This window comes from Hemitrygon akajei, chromosome 7, assembly GCF_048418815.1.
Source record: "Hemitrygon akajei chromosome 7, sHemAka1.3, whole genome shotgun sequence".
Taxonomy (NCBI): domain Eukaryota; kingdom Metazoa; phylum Chordata; class Chondrichthyes; order Myliobatiformes; family Dasyatidae; genus Hemitrygon; species Hemitrygon akajei.
In genome coordinates, this window is record NC_133130.1 from 93,374,971 (window position 1) to 93,391,981 (window position 17,011).

A 17,011-nucleotide genomic window follows, 5' to 3' on the forward strand; every position below is an offset into this window, starting at 1 on the left:
CTTTGGAGCAGAGGAGGATGAAAGGCAACTTAATAGAGGCTCAGATTGAGTGGACAGACAGAGACTTCTTCCCACAGTAGAACTGGCTTCTACGAGGGGCATAATTTTAAGGTGAGTGGAAGAAAGTATGTCAGAAGTATGCTTTTTTAAAATCAGAATGGTGGGTGGATGGTGCCAGAGGCAGATACAACAGCAGCATAAGAAATTACTCATGGATAATAGAAAATTAGAGTGGTGTGTGTGTGTGTGTGTGTGTGTGTGGGGGGGGGGGGGGGGTTAGATTGATCTTGTAGGCTAAAAGATCAGCACAACATTGTAGACAGAAAGGCCTGAGTGTTAAAATGTTCTATGTATTAATCAGAATTCTTACAGGGCTTGACAGTGTAAATGTAGGGATGCTGCCTCGATAGTTGCTGTCTATAGAATCAGGGTCAAAGATGACCTGGCTAATTAGGAACAGTAAGAAGTTCTGCATCCAGATGGGAATTCTCTATCCTGGAGGTAGTTCAGCCGGCATCACTGATAGGGTATTTAAAGAGGTAAATATGCTTTTGAAAGATCGGGGAGGTAAAGGCAGCGTGGGAACTGGCACAGAGAAAACAGGCCTGGGGCACATTAGCCAGGATCATCATTGCATATCAGGGAAAGATAAACTGCAGACACTGGAAATCTGAAACAAACCTGCGGTGGCCGCGGTAGAGCAGCAGTTAACATGACACTATTACGGCTTGTGGCGCAAGAGTTCAGAGTTCAATTGTGGTAGCGCCTTTAAGGAGTTTGTACATTCTCCCCGTGACCGTTTGGGTTTCCTCTGAAAGTCCAAAGATGTAACGATTAGTAATTCATTGGTCATTGCAAATTGTGTTGTGATTAAGCTTGGGTTAAGGAGGTGGACTGCCAGGCAATGTGGCTTGTTGGGCTGGAAGGGCCCATTTCACACTGTCTGTCTAAGTAAACAGATAAAACTGAATGGTGGGGCAGGTTTGAGGGGCAATGTTAACTACTTAATTTACTTACTGTTTTTCCATATATTCAAGAAGGAATTAGGTAGATTTTAGTATATTTGGGGCATCAAAGGGTACAAGGATGGTGCAGAAACGTAGAATGGGGTAATAGAATGTTTCACTGTAGTGGCAGAGCAGACGGGAAGCCTACGGTAAGTTTTATATTTTCGTGTCCTCGAGATGAGGTGTCGATACTCTGGAGAAACTGAGAAACCCAGTCAAGACTCATGAAGCTAGAAGATGATTCTACCCACCAATGGCGGTGCCGCCTTGTTTCTTCTCCTCCAGGATGGCTGCCAGGTCCTTGCACTTCCGCTTGGGCTGGTCGGACGGCGACTGCTCCCCTGCGTTCTTCATCTTCAGAAGCTGGTTGGCTTTCTTGATCTTCTGGCTGTACTGCCGGGCCATGTAGTACACCCTGCGTTTGGTGCGGTCCATGAGGTCCAGCTCTGAGCCAACTGCCTCGGTGCTGCCCAGTGGGCTGTCTGCCTCCAGCCCCTCACCGTCTGCCGAGGTGGCAGCGCTGGCACTCAGCGGTGAGGCCTCCCCACTCGGCTCGCCGCCGCCGTCGGTCCCCGTGCTGGCGGTGCTCAGCCTGGCGGGCTTGTTATCTTCAGCTTCCGCGAGCCCGGGGCTTGCGGCCAGCCGGCGTCTCTGGCCACTTGGCGCACCCACATCGTCCTGGTTGACGGGAAAAGCTGCAGGCAGTCGGTCCCGCCTGGTCACCTCGCTCCTCCTGATGTAGTCCTCCAGGTCATTCCAGATCTCGTCCACCTCCTCCGACAGCTTGTCAGGCACCGACTCCCGTGATGCCGAGTTGGAGTTGGAGGAGCTGCCCGTCCATGCCGGGCCGCTCTTGACCGGTGACCGGCTGCGCTCCGATGCGTCGTCACCGCTGCCCCGCAGGCTCTCCTCAGAGGCAAAGCCACCCAGGCCGCAGCAGGCCAAGTCACCGTCCGTGCTCCTTCCCAGGCCCGGGAAGCTGCCTCGGTCGCCACAGACCTCCCAGTCATTCTTCAGCTTCTTGGGGGCCTTCTCAGATGGCGTTGGCCTCCCCTCCATGCACTCCAGCACCGGCAGTTCCCGCTTGGGCGATGCCATGGCAGCAGTTAGGCCCTGGGTCCCCGTGTCTGCCTGGCCTCGGTCTTGCTCTGCCAGACCCAGTCGGGGCTGAGCTCTGCCAACATGCTGCTCCCCAGCCGGTGCCTCCGGCCTCACGGCCCGGTGCAGGCTCGCTGACAAGCGGCCTCTGTCGCTCCCGGCTCGGCAGCTGGAGCGGCTCTCTCCAGCGCTGCTGGCCCGCCGGACGATCCTGCGATCTGGGCCGCTGGACGGATACTCCCGGGCTGGGTGTCGGTAGCTGGCCGCACCGAGGAACAGGCTCATCGGCGCGGAGTGTAGCTCGGGTGCCGAGGCAGCCGGAACGAACACCTGATAATCACTGCTCCTGCGGGGTGACACTGGGCCAGGGTAGGAGTCCCGGTTGACGATGGTCTGGGCCCGCTCGGTTCTGGGCCCACCATTGTCCACCCCCCGGATCACATCTTTATCCCACCCCGCCGGCTTGGCACCTTGGCACGCTGAATGAACGGAGAACTGGCGGCTCTCTTTCGCTGTAGTTTTGTACGTAATCTGAAAGGAGAAACAAAAACACCCATTGGTTAGAGGAGGAGCAAAGGTCTCTGATCACAAGAAAAGGCCGGAATCAAGGATGGATTTAAAGACCACCAAGAGCAAAATCAAGTCTGGGCAACAGTCAGGATGGAAGACAGAACTGTCGAGGTGCTCAGGTTAGCAGCAAATGCAGGATGCTCAATTGACCTGGTTCATACAGACATAAGTGGATGGGGCCGGGGAACAGGGGCAGATGCATTTGTGATGGAGATGATTCGGAGTGGGAACTGAAAAGAAATGAACGTAGAAAAATTGTGGATGGTGCAATGAAAATTCATTTAAATGATCAGCTAATAGGAGGACCAGGAAGAGGGGTGGGAAACGAGTGAAGCAAGAAAAATCCCCTCTGCCAACAGATTTCCAAATGGACAATGAACCCATGTACACTACCTCACTATTTTTGTGCTCTTTTTGCACTACTTAAATTAAATTTTACATATATTTCTTAGTCATTTATAGTTTTTAAAAATTTTGTGTTGCAACCTATTGCTGCCACAAAGCCACAAATTTCATGACATATGCTAGTGATATTAAACAGGATTCTGAAAGGGAGATGATAAACACAAGAGGTTCTGCGGGTGCTGGAAATCTGAGCAACACACACAAAATGTTGGAGGAACTCAGCAAGTTAGGCAGCATCGTACGTGCCTGAGCTGACAATTATCCCCCGTCCAGCATCATTGAAATACAAATTTGCCTTGATTATTTTGTTCACTGCAAGTTCCTACCAGCAAGGGCATCATTTCCCAACTTAATAAATGGAGTCACTTTTCACAAGGTACTAAATTGTGAAGCATATGGTATGTCCCAAAGTGGTATATAAAGATCCAATGGAAGCATACAGAAACAGAACAAACTCAATGCCGTTCATCTAACTTGATAATGTTTTTAAAAACTACATTTTGAAGCACTCTCTACTTGTAAATCTAATTTTGCTGGGTCCAGGTAATTAAGTTGAAAACTAGGTTTTACTGCAATCTGAATTAAAAATGCTGCACAGAATGGTTCCACTGTTGTTACTGCAGTCGAGCTTCAGCCACTAGGTGGCACCAAAGCATCACTTTTTGTGTGTTTTGCAACCAAGTACCAACTCAGACGCAAGAGGTTTGTGACAGTGAAATTCATTCAGTTAATGAAGCAGAAAAACATGGTTTATACCTTAAAATTCCTCAAACTAAAAAAAGTTATAAAATGTTTAGTTTTTCCAAGGAAAAAAAATCAACTGTGCACAGTAGCATAGCAGTTACCGCAACACTATTACAGTTCAAGGTGGCAGAGTTTGGAGTTCAATTCCAGCAACTTATCTAAGGAGTCTCTGTACCTCCTCCCTGAGTGCTCCAGTTTCCTCCCTCAGTCCAAAGATACCAAGTAGGTTAATAGGTCATTGTAAATTGTCCTGTGAAGAGGTTAGGGTTAAATCGAGGTTGTCAGGGGTTGCCGAAATGACGTGGCTCTATGAGCTGGAAGGGCCTATTCCACGCTGTGTCACTAGATAAATAATCTCACTCATTCTTTCCAATTATTCTCCAACCCAACAACATTGCTCCAATTCTGATCTCATGGGCAATCATTATCACCCCACTATACACGGCCCTGCCTTAGGGAACTGTCAGATTCCCTTCCCAAATCCTTTTCTCCTTCAAGGTCAAGGCCATTACTTCGATCAAGCCTTTGTGTCCCAACATAAGATTTTTGTTTAGAACACAGCTGCGCTGCTCCTTGATTACAAACTCATTTTTGGGTGATATTGTTAAATGCAGTACCTATTGTAGCAGCTGCACAGCCCAGCACCCAGCAAACCAGAATGCATTTCTTAGCATGGAAGCAAACAAAACAGGATTTATAGCAGGATGTTTACCGGCCATTTGTAAATAATTACATAATTCAAGGGGAAACGTAGCGATCCACTTCTCACTTGATGAATGTCTTTTCCAGTTCTGATTGTCAATGGCCGAGCAATGGCTACGACATAAGGAAGCTTCAACTGCTCTTCCTCGAACTGGGACCTTTTGTGTTCCACTCAGGGAGAAGACAAGTTCTCCATTGAAAGGTACATCACATCTAACGTGCTGTCTCGCTAAGACACCAATGGAGGCACAAGAGCCCAGAGATGCTGAATATGGAGCAACAATCAAGATATTGGAAGGAATTCAACAGGTCAGGCAGCATCTGTGAGGAGAAATGGATAAAGTTTTGGGTAAATATATATATAAGGATCTCAACCCAAAACTCAGCTGTCCATTTCCCACCACATTGAGTTTCTCCAGCTTCTTGTTTGTTTCTCCAAAACTGCCTCGAGGGAGCACTATTGCAGGAAGAGCTTGAACCGTCTTTTCTGTTCCTGTATTCAACCCCATCATTCTCAGCTTGCAGTGAAAGCTCTGTTAAACAACTGGGGCACAGCAAGCGTCAATAACATAGATCACGGGACTGTTAGAGGATAAAGTTCAAATATCATTGGGCACGTATCTGATTAGCAACAATAAAATATTCTTCAACCTGTTCAACTTCTTCTTCATCATCAGCATCCGTCTGGTCCAAGGGGCGTAGGTGAAGGCTTTCTTCGAGGTCACTTGGATAGGCCGGCTCCAAGGATTCCCGTGATTGGCTGACAGCATCGCCACAAGATAGTGCATTGGTTTTGCTCTTTGAGTCAAGGGTAGTTTCATTGGATAACACTTCCACAGATGGAGAATAGAGGGATCCTTCAACACTGTTACGCTGTTAGGAGAGGGAAATATCCATCACAAAATGTCTAGACTTTCATCACATTATGAATTTATACCAAGGAAGGAATGAACAAGCTATCCCAGGGAATATTCAATTTCCAAACAGAAGGATAAGCCATAAAAGCAAGTTACTCTTTGAAAATCTCCAAGCTGGCTTGTAGAAAAAATAAATATAAATGCTGAAAAGGGAGAAGATTGTCTCATAAATCTATGTACAGGATTTACAAAAATGGATAATACCGTAGATTCCGGATTTTAAGCCGCTACTTTTTTCCCACATTTTGAACAGCTTTGAACTTTGCGGCCAATAATCCGAAGCGGCTAATGCATGATTTTTTTCATGCCGCCTCGTAAACATTTTGCCTCATAACAGTAGACCAATAAAATTGATGAGTAGTTCACAGAGGTCCAATGAAATTGTACGATAAATCAAGCGCACTTTCACAATTAAATTATTGTAAATCAGTCATTTGTACTCACCCTCATCAACATGGAAAACACTCGAAGCATTGTGCTGCCTACTTAGTTTAAACTATATTTGTTTTCTGTACTACACCGCGGGATGCTATGACGTCACACCCGGTTTCACGGTGTCTTGTGGGAAAATGCCGGTTTGCGATGAAACGGGACGGAGGGAGGGAGCGCATTACGCGAGCGGCTTTGGATCTGAGCGAACTCTGCTTTTAAGTTAAAGGTATCAATAACTTTTCCTGGTAGGCTGCAATATATGTATTTTTTTACCAGTCGTTAGGAGATATTGGAATGTTGTTCAGTAAAGAAGTATACGCAACGTATATTTAAAAGTAGCCGCGTACGGGCACGGTTCGAAAAAAAGCATTTGCAATATGTATTTGTTTTTGTTACCATATGGATTTAATTAAAAGTTAAAAAAATCCTCACGTGTAATATCTTTCTGTGTAAATATCTCATATTACAACGTGGGACACCTGCGGCCGAAAATCCGGTGCGGCTTAAAATCCGATGCGGACTTTACAATTAAAAAATTGATTTTATTTCTAAAATTAGAGCCAGCGGCTTTTAATCCAGTGCGCTCTGTAGTCCGGAATCTACGGTATGTATGGGCTGGCTCAGGCTGATTATCACTTCCTCTTATGTGCTAAACAGTTTGGATATTTCCACTAAAACATCACAGATAAAAGAAAAACATTCAAGAATATTTTAGCCTTTTAGATAGGTAGATGAATATTCATGAAATGAAGGCTGTGGATCACATGCAGACAAGAGGGATTAGTTTAATTTAGCACCAAACTCAGCACAGACATTGTGTTGAAGAGCTGGTCGACATTTTATGTATCATGATCACCAGCATTCAAATTGGCATGTACTAATCAACTAAATAATTTTTGTCCACTTCTAACGGCAGTAACCTTAGACACAAAAACAAACATGAAATCTCAGAGTAATTTTCTTGCTTGAGCCACACCCTGCCCCACTCTATCAGACAAATCTTCAGAAATTGACTAGTCTTTTAATTATCCCATAGAGAAGCAGTCAAGAGCTCTTAACTGATCTGTGTGAAATTGTTGCTGAAACATGTTGCAATGTCTCTTTTTTATATATTTTTTTATATTCAAGCTGGTCCACGCCCATTAAGCTTTCCACCCAAAGTGAATTACTTGTATAAAATAATTGGGAAAACTTCAGGATGCCCTCAAGATGTGTCATAACTAATGAATTTTGAATCCTACATCAGAAGCTTGAACCGTCTGTGCTGTACTGATGGCATTAGATTAGTTCGACCAGAAAATCCTGTCTACTTTCTCAGACAGGGTCAGAAAAATCCCAAGGATGATTTCTACAAATAGAAGAGAATAAATACCCTAAGCTATACTTATCATTCAGCTATCTTTGAAACGGTTATCATTACACTGCCGTGTGCACACAGGTGTAATATTTCCTGCAAAGTGAGCTTATTTCAAACTACAGCACTGACTAAAATACTACGGGACATGATGATTATTAAGGCATTTTGCTGTCTCAGCTACATTATATCACCAATGGCTGTAGGAAGATACAATGCATGAAGTTGGGAAATGCACAAGAACAACATAAGGGAGGAGGAACGGAAAACGGAGAGAAATGAGAAACAGGTCACCGGAAGACCCAAACAGACTTTGCCTTCTAAACAAAACCACAAGATATCCACTTTTACAATCTATTACAGATTGCATGGTATTCACTGCCTGCATGGAATGTTCCTAATGGGTGATTCGGATGGCTCAGTACATCAACGGGACACAACTACTGGACCTGGAGACAATCTACAACACTCAACGTCTACAGCACGCTCGTAACATCATTAAAGACCCATCCTATCCCTGTTCAATCTCCTGCCATCTGGTAGGAGATACAGAAACATCTCAGTCACGGGAGTAAGACTGAACCAGCTTCTTCCTGAGGGCAGTTGTGCAGCTGAATAACGAACGCTACAAGTCACTTGTTGCATGGAATTTTTTTAAAATTAAGCTGTACTGCATGCATTGTAAACATCTGGAGTATGACCACAATCCCATTGTCCTGAGCAGTGACAATGAAGTTCTATTCTATTAATTTCTAAAATACAAGCAGTCCAAACCATTTAACCTTAGTCTCTGGTTGTCATTGATATTGACAACTCTAAATGCCCAAGTGGGCGTCTTACATTTTTAATCACAGCTGGAAGTCATGAAAGACTCTACATTAAAATCAAATCTACTTTATTTTCACTGCTTTATTTAAGTAACAACTCTCTTGAATCAATCACTTTAGTTGTAAGTTCAAAACCCAATTTTGTACCATTTGAAAACATTTTACAGACCTCCCCAGTTTCCTTTTTTAATAATCAAAATTGGCCCCACAAATCAAACATATTCTTACCTTGTCTTGCCTGGTATCTGAAATATGAAAAGGGCACAAAGAAAAAGGCATTAGTGAGAAAACACAATTTAACATGTTCAAGAACTTAAACGCCTACAAGTTTAAACTTGCTTAGTTGAAGATACTGTAGGTTACATTATTGTAAATGAATCACAAGTTTTGTTACTGACCCATTTGTTTGGGAGTCTTCATTCTTGCTGATGGCTCTGCAAAACAAAACAATTAAGAGTCAACAGAAGGACTTGTACCCAAGTCGGCACCAACTCCATCATATACCTGCAGTCAAGCATAGAACGTTCCCAGTTGCATAATGGTATTTACTACTGTCATGTGAAGGATTTGCATACATTTTAAAACTTTAGTGACATGGGCATCATTGGCAAGACTAAATTAATGCCCATCTCTATATACACCGATGGTAATGGCAAGACGTTCCTGTTAATTGCTGTGGTATGATGCAAGTGTTATTGTAATGTTTATAGGTTGGTAAGGAACTCTCAGATCTTGCCCAAGGCAGGATAAAGAAATTCATGAATTGCGATGAGAACCAACATGCATATTTGAGAGTTTTGAGATTCCAAGGTACTTTGGTTAGCCAACTGGTGGAGCTTGAGAGTTTTGGACACTACAGGGTCGGCCATGACTACACAACCAGGAAGGAATGCATCTCAGGTTAACCAAGTGCGCTCAGTCAACACTCCTTGTTCTGTGAAATAAGTAATTCACACAAAGTGCTGTAAGAACTCAGCAGGCCAGGCAGCATCTATGGAAATGAATAGTCAATGTTTCAGGCCAAGACCCTTCATCTAGACAGGAAAGGAGGCAAGGTGGGGTGGGAATAGAACCCAGAATAAGGTGAGGGAAGGAACAGAGTACAAGCTGGATGGTGATAGGTGAAGCCAGATGGGTGGGGGAGGGAGGCAATGAAGTAAGAAGCTGGGAGGTGATAGGTGGAAAAGGTAAAGGGCTAAAGAAGGACGAATCTGATAGGAGAGGAGAGTGGACCATGCGAGAAATGTAAAGAAGGGCACCAGAAGGAGGTGATAGGCAGGTGAGGAGGAGGTAAGAGGGGAATCAGAGTGGGTAATGGAAGGAGGAAGGGGGAGCAGGGGGGAATATCACTGTAAATTAGAGAAATTGATGTTCATGCCATCAGGTTGGGGGCTCCTAGGTAGAATATGATGTGTTGCTCCTGCAACCTGATAGTGGCCTCATCACGGCTGTAGAGGCCATCAACCAACACGGCGGAATGAGAATGGGGATTGGAATTAAAGTGGGTGGCCACTGGGAAATCCTGCCTGTCACAATGGAGAGTGTAAAAGACTTGTTTTGTGAAGGTGCTGTGTTATACCGGACTTCCTTCGGACTCTGCGCGGTGTGATTCCATCTTCTACTTCTGCTTTCCTCTCGCCTTCTGGGCTGTAGTGGAAACCAGGGTGATCTGAAATGGAAATGATATTGTGATGAAGACATTTACTCTGGCTGTTCACAAACGAGGTTCTGCAGACACTGAAAGCCCTGAGCTGGACAAACTTAGCAAGTCAGACAGCATCTATGGGGAGGAATAAACAGTTGATGTTTCAGCCATAAGTGTTTGGTGAACTTCCATGAAGGTTATTTATCATCTAGAATGTTCATATTACCATTTTGCGAAGCAAACGACCAGTGAGGAAAAAAAACTGTCATTGCACATGGCAGCCAAGTATTGAAGACACCCAGTTCTGGGGGGGGGGGAAAAGGAATAATAGGCTGAATGACCACTATGAGGGGCAAAAACCTTCAGCGGGCTGCAGCTCCGCAGAACAAAGACCTACAAAGTGGCTAGACCCCTTTTCCATGCAGATAGAAGCAATTACGTCCACACTACCTGCTCTTAACTCTTTATAAATCTGTACCAGGTTTCCTCCTTGCTGAGAACAGAATTCACTGACCTCTAGATTCTCATCCTCTTGCTTAGGTCAGTTCCAAAAGCCCAGGTCTTGCCCCTTTGGTCAAAACCACCAATCAGACATTACAATCCCTCGTCCTTCTCAGTACATCCTGTAAGCACTTCTGCTTTTCTCCAACTCTTGGTCCTTGTAGAACCACCCTTTTATTTTTCCAACCCAACCCCTGGCAATTGTAACTTCAGCTGAAGACTACGCACCAAGCCACTCGATTTAAACTCCTCTTTATCCAAGTCTTCTCCTGTTCTGTCAACCTTCCCAGTGTTTTCTTCTGCAGTTTGGCAACTACTTTGAAAATGTTTTTGGAATAAAATGCAGGCTGTTCGTCATAAGCACCTGTTGTTGCCGAAGTGGGTTACCACAAATATGCAAAGAACGATGGTAAAACCTAGTAGCAAATAGGCTCATAAGGAGGAGACTTGAGTGACTGCTGAGACAACCAGACAAATGCTCAAACAAAAAAAAAAAATGGCATGCCCAATAGATAGTGGATAATGTTTTTCCTTCAGCTGGAATTCAACCAAATATAACTAGATCTTATTCCCAAGGAAAAGATTTCCCAAGGAGTGCATCTTTGCGTGTTCTGGATGTTTCAGCAAGGTGTGGGACTGAGTGGCAGTCCAGATCTGGTGTAACGCAGATGGGAACATGTTCACCTTCAATGCATAGAATATGGCCATTATTAATATGCAGCTGAAGAATAGGCCAATCAGTACTGAACAATGAATTGGCAAGACACCCTCAAACAAAGCAAATCAAGCAATACTCACGGATAGCATCCATCTCCAGAATTGCTTGTTTAGCCTGTAAATAAAAATAGCGATTCTTTAGCCATTGAACACAATCCAGGCAACCAGTTGCTAACGTCAGAAATGAAAGCAGCTGAAAGCAGCCCTGTAGATCCCACCTTACAGAAACAAACGAGAGATGCAAGTGTTTGAAGTGGGTAAAAACAAGACTCTGGGAAACAAGACCAGTCTTGAATGAAAACAAAACAAGGTGAACAACTTCAAAAACCATTTTAAAGGATCACAATCAAATTTAATTATTTTGCTTTATCACAACCAAGACACAGGACCAGCAACATTGAATTAATTACAAATCTGCTTGCTGACAAAGGCCTATAACTGGAGGTTACAGCTGGGTGGATGTGGCAAATACATAATCCTATGTGGAATTGATTACGATTATGTGGGCTTCAAATAATTTGCCTTTGGCTGTGCAATTAGCAGCCTTCATTGCACAAAATGGAAATGAATTAAGAAACCATTTCTGAGTGTGTTCATACCCAGAACTTGCAGCTTTTGGTGCAAAGTGGATTTGTTTCACTCCACACCATAACTGGGCTGTGTGTGAACTGAACTTGTGGTCCCACCAGATACAAAAGCAAGGATTCCAGAGACTCTTAATCTGGATCAACCCACCATTTACATATCACACAGTACCATTTTTGCCTATTTTATTAACGGATGTTGGTGGAATCTGCAAAAGAACAAATACAATTGCTCCAAAGGTAGTGGAATTTTAAGTGCCAATGAGCTCTGGCAATTATTATATGCCAATATTCCCAACCTATTTCATGTTGATACAAAAGGTAATTCTTGAGCACAATTTCTGCCCACAACATTAGGTGGAATGGCCATCTTCCACAGATTATAACTAGGTGTGTTCACCACACTGGGCAAATTCTTGATTCTTGGATACACTGGTAGACATGATCACATTATGAAGTGGTACCTGCACCCACATGCCTGACCAGGCTAGTTTCTTCTCCTGATGAAATTACTTCAAATTTAGGTTAGTAGTGTCAGTCCCCACTGGGTTATAACAAAACAGCCCATGGACATGCTGCCTCAGCTGAATGTAGGTCACAACCTACATACATCAAATACTCCACTACACTAATTACAGGCCAATTTTATGCCTTGGCTTATGTTAAGTTTGCAAGGTAACAAAGTTAAGTTATAAGCAATACCTCCCTGTCCAACATACTAGGCACATTTACCATTCTCATGGTTGTGTTTGTTGTCAAAACAGATGATCAACTTTAAAAGTCGCATAAATTCTGGCCTAATTCTGCTACTATGTCTCCCTAAAGCTAACTAGGGTCATCTGATTTCACACCTTGGCTGGGATCTTGGCTGGATGATTTTCAAGAATAAGCCTCTTCAGATGAAGAATCCAAAGCCTCTTGTCCTGCATTGACTTGGCCTGTAACAAGATGTGACAAATATGAGAGGATCTGAAATGATGTGACATACGTAGAAACACTTCTAGACAGAATCCAAATTTCCACTGCATGTTTTATAAACAGTAGAACTTGGAACTTTTCAATTGACCTCTTCTTCATTCTTACCCATCACAAACCCCACCAAAGTTCAAGACAAAAGCTAGCACTGTTGAACAAGGATCCCAAGGGATTGTAGAGTAAGGGTTAGCAAATCAACTGTAATGTGGGCCTGAAGGGACTAAATACCCTGCTTTCATTCTTATGCAAATAGATTTGAACTTTAAAAACCTCAAGAAACTACCCGGTCCATTTTTGAAGTCCATTTGGGGATTCCTTATCCACTTTATGTAGCATCGGTAGGTGAATTGAAGTACATAAGTCTATGTAAGAGGAATCTTTCTTTATGGAATTATGACTATACATTATACAATTTGCAGAGGCCAGGTTTTAACCTCAATAGATGGGAACAAAGATCGGAGAATTAAGCAGTGGTGAATTAAGAGAGAATAGGAACTTGCTATTGCACAAGGTTCAGGGTGGGTAATTTTGGCTTCACGTTCTTGCATAATACAACTATATTTGCTTCTAGAACATTAAGTTAATGACTGTTATTTTGTTCGCTAAAACCAAGCCACCTTTGTCCAATAGAACACTACTGGTCATGGAAATTCATAATCAGAGGTCATCCTACCTGTACTGTGTGCTGTACTTTGGGATTCTTGTAGTGGAAAACACTGAAACCAAGAGGCTCCTTTGGTATCACCTCCACAAGCATCAAATTACAACACTGAAGAGGGAGAGAACATTACAACTTCATTCAACCCGAGCTCAATCCGGCATTTAACACACTGTTAGCCTTCTTCACACACTTATGAACTTGGCAGTTAAACTGTGCACATCCAAGGTCCAATAAACACTACAAAATCCAAACATTATGTACACATCGGTTTTACATTGTTCCTTTACCATCCTAAAGTGCCATTAGGAATATTAATCAGGCCAATGTCAACTAAAAGCTAGGTGACCAGAAACTTGGCCAATTAAATAGATTTCGAGTTTTGGGGAAAGTAGAGCCGGAGGTTCCAGGGAAAGAACAAATGCCGCAAGGCATGACTGCCAGTGGTGGGAGTGCAGAGGACCAAAATTAAACGATCAGAGAATGCTTCGGATTGGTCGTTATTGTAGATTCAAGTCGCTGAGGGTGCAGTAAGCATTTTAACCCAAAGGAGAGGAACCTTAAATGCGATGTTACTGGGCTGTGCAGCACAACAGTGCAACGAGCAGAGCTGCTGCCCGTGTAGTATTTGGGTTTCGTCTGCGTGCTCCATTTTCCTCCCACGTCCCAAGAGACGTGTAGGTTTGCAAGTTAGTTGGCTGCTGTAACTTGCCCCTAGTGCAGGTGGGTGGTAGAATCTGGAAAGAGTTGATGAGGATGCAAGAACAGATTACAGGAAAATTGAAAGGAATGGTATTTACAAGTTGGCATGGAGTAATTGGGCCAATGGCCTCTCACTGCATTGTATGGAAATAGAGCCAATGAGTTTCCAGAAGATGGTGATAATATGTTATGGATGATGTAGAATGGAAGAGTGATCAGGAAAGCTGAAAAGGGTTGACTTTACTGATTGACGTTGTAGATGGCTACAAAGACAACTTTTCAGAGAAACTTTTCTGATACACTGCTGTACTGTCAATAGCAAACCATAGCACTTTTAAGTAAATGCAAGTGACCCAGATAGAAACAAAACTGTCCTTACCAAAATATGAGCTTTATAGGCATATGTTTCTTCCCTTTTTTTAGTGATGAGAAGAAGTTTATCTAAAAGAAACAAAGTGCGTTCATTTTTGGCCCGCTGAAAGCGAAATGTTCCCTCTAAGACCAGTTCTCCATAGCTGGTCAAGTCTGGACCTTTCCAATTTGTCAGCAGGCTTTGAATCTCCTTAATAAGAACACAGATATACAGTCAAACAGTGGCAATAAAGCAATTCATTTAATGCAATTAAAACAACCCTCCTGCCCTGTACTATTGTTAAATAACATCAAGCCTAAACTGCATCTTTATGTCAATTACTTGCCTTGGTTCTATATTCCTTAAAGCCATTATCCCACTAAAATCCACCTTCCTCAGTTTTCAATCTGCAACATTTTAGCGAGCTAGTTCCATTATCCACAGCTTGGCTGCTTTTGGATCGGGAAGTTTATTTATGGAGGAGTTGTCGTTGTTTTGATGACATCCATCAACATATCAAACGGACATACAGGAGACCACCTTTTGGTAGCGTCAACTCCCAAACCATGGAACACACCAAGCCGCCCAATGAGATCTATTGCTAACAGGACCTTATTTTTCTACCTCACTTTGTAGGAAACCAGAGGGATTAACCAACAAAACAGCATAGTGCAACGCTATTTAATGACTCAGCGAAAAGTAAATTGTCAGTGTGAAGCAGCATTTGTTATTTTCAGTTAATAGTTATCTACTTCATAGCTTACAGCTTAAACTCACTTGTCTGGATTCTGAGTAAAATGTGTCAATATAGAAGAACTACTAACTGTTTTTATATCATCCCTAATACAACCCCTTTAATATCTGTACTCAAGACAAGACAAATTTAGTCTAATATGTACTCATAAAACAATCCAATTTTTCACCAACATACATCTTGACAATTAGAACTTGCATTAATACTAACAAAGGAGGCTACATTCTAATTACATGACAAACTCCTCACATTATAATTATTATTTTGCTCCCTTGTTTTTAATTTGCTATTTACTCTTGCAATCTAACTGCACAAGTTTTTCCAAGTTGCTTCAGCAATCCTGCGACATATCCCTACTGGTTACTGTCTTGCAGAAATGGCCAACAAAGTAGGTTAACAGACTCCTGGTTAAAAGTACCTTTCCTTATTTACCCCTTTTGCCGCTCTCTTAGTCACCTTTACCCAACGGATATTCGAGAAGGGCAATTTTGGGTGGACTGAAGTTTTTGCAGCCAAATTGCTCACTGCACTTAACTGACTTCCACCCCGGATCACAGTCAGAATCAAATCTTTAGCAGTAGAAAGAGTAATAACTGGTTTCCAGCACAATGGAAGTGGGCAATAAACCCTGACAGCAGCAACACCACCCTCACAGAATGCACGCTTAAAACCCGGTTAGTGATTTACCTGCAGCCGTACGGCATGCTCATGTTTCCTCTTCATATCATTGATGTGCCAAGCTACCCTCTGCATTGTGTCAATGGCATCCTGCACCACATCAGAACACTCTGTGTCTTTCTCCAGGTGGCTTACTATTTCCTGACAACAATAGGCAAAAGGAAGATCAGATTATGAAACAAGTAGGAACCCACAGTTCCCAGACAATTCCAACCAGGGCTGAGACTATTGCAACTGTCCTACTGAACAGTTGTGGCATTTGCTTCGCACTCTAGGGCCAAAATTTAGGTTGACGTCAACAACCCGATTGTGATTTGGGTCTGGGGTTGAACAAGGTTATTTACATGAGCACAGATGGAAATCAGAAGCTGGCAGCACTGATGGGCTGACCAGCGTTTGGAGAACAGGCCCTTTAATGACCAATGCCTGCCATCAAGTAGATTCTGCCAAAATTTATTTGCTTTCACAAAGATTATGCAGAAGGGCAGAAATCACTATCAAAATGTCTTTAAACAGAAAAATTAGAAAAAAAAATTCTGATGTGGTAGTTAATAGTTATTTCCACTTCAAAAACAACTCAACTACACCAAAATAATCTCTACCTGTCCAAAATTTCACTGGTTCTGGTATTAGAGTTGGCAATAATTATTTTTAGCTTTCGAGCATGTTAGTAAATAATTTATATAGCATTTTGGATTGGGCATTCTTTCTACCAACAGCCTGGCACACCACACGTTAAACATTTGTACCCAAAGGATCACTATCACGACTACTATTGGAATCAAAAAGATGAAAAGGTCAATATCCTGAACATTCAAGGTACAGTCATCCAACTAAGTTATGCGGAGCTCAGTAAGTCTCTTGGACTATAAAAATCCCTGCATCCTTACAAATGTTGCACCTTAACTAGACAACAGAGGCAGCCAATGATTAATCTGGGCCAGGTACTTAAACGTTAATGCTTATAATGACAAGGTAACATGAATGAAGGGCAGCATCAGTTTCCATTAAAATAATCCTCAGTTGCACTGGTTTTGGATCAAGAATGCCTGAGCAACCACTTACATGCAAGAGAAGATGGTATTTTAGGATGCGCTGCACAGGTTTGAGAAGGTAGGATCCCAGCGGGAGAGAGTGTTTCAAGGTCTCCTGTCGCTCTCTGAAGAACTTAGCCAGCACTTTGTTCCTCATGCATTCGGTTAACACCGCTACGGACCTGCATGTTACATAAAAGATCAGTGGCTCTGTTAAATCCAAGTTCTTGTACAAAACATGGACTAATCTTGATTACTTTTGTGTTGAGTCATGATGCTGGATTGGCGCCTTCTAATGACATTGCATTTTTGCCTTAATACAGACTTTTTTAAAAAATTTGATTTTTTCTTCAAT

The 17,011-nt window shown here is 42.9% G+C and overlaps 1 protein-coding gene across 9 annotated transcripts in view; it reads right to left on the reverse strand.

The window, feature by feature from the left end:
• Positions 1 to 17,011, reverse strand: part of LOC140730680 (pleckstrin homology domain-containing family G member 1) — a 218,340-nt gene that overhangs the window by 14,836 nt on the left and 186,493 nt on the right. For all 9 annotated transcript variants that reach the window (XM_073051450.1, XM_073051444.1, XM_073051445.1 and 6 more), the window contains 11 exons: positions 16,688 to 16,838; positions 15,632 to 15,763; positions 14,218 to 14,400; positions 13,152 to 13,247; positions 12,355 to 12,441; positions 11,001 to 11,034; positions 9,636 to 9,725; positions 8,455 to 8,490; positions 8,285 to 8,301; positions 5,178 to 5,399; positions 1,259 to 2,636 (listed from right to left, as the gene is read on the reverse strand). In XM_073051450.1, the coding sequence (XP_072907551.1) occupies positions 1,259 to 2,636; positions 5,178 to 5,399; positions 8,285 to 8,301; positions 8,455 to 8,490; positions 9,636 to 9,725; positions 11,001 to 11,034; positions 12,355 to 12,441; positions 13,152 to 13,247; positions 14,218 to 14,400; positions 15,632 to 15,763; positions 16,688 to 16,838 (2,426 nt within the window). The remainder of the gene's footprint in view (positions 1 to 1,258; positions 2,637 to 5,177; positions 5,400 to 8,284; positions 8,302 to 8,454; positions 8,491 to 9,635; positions 9,726 to 11,000; positions 11,035 to 12,354; positions 12,442 to 13,151; positions 13,248 to 14,217; positions 14,401 to 15,631; positions 15,764 to 16,687; positions 16,839 to 17,011) is intronic.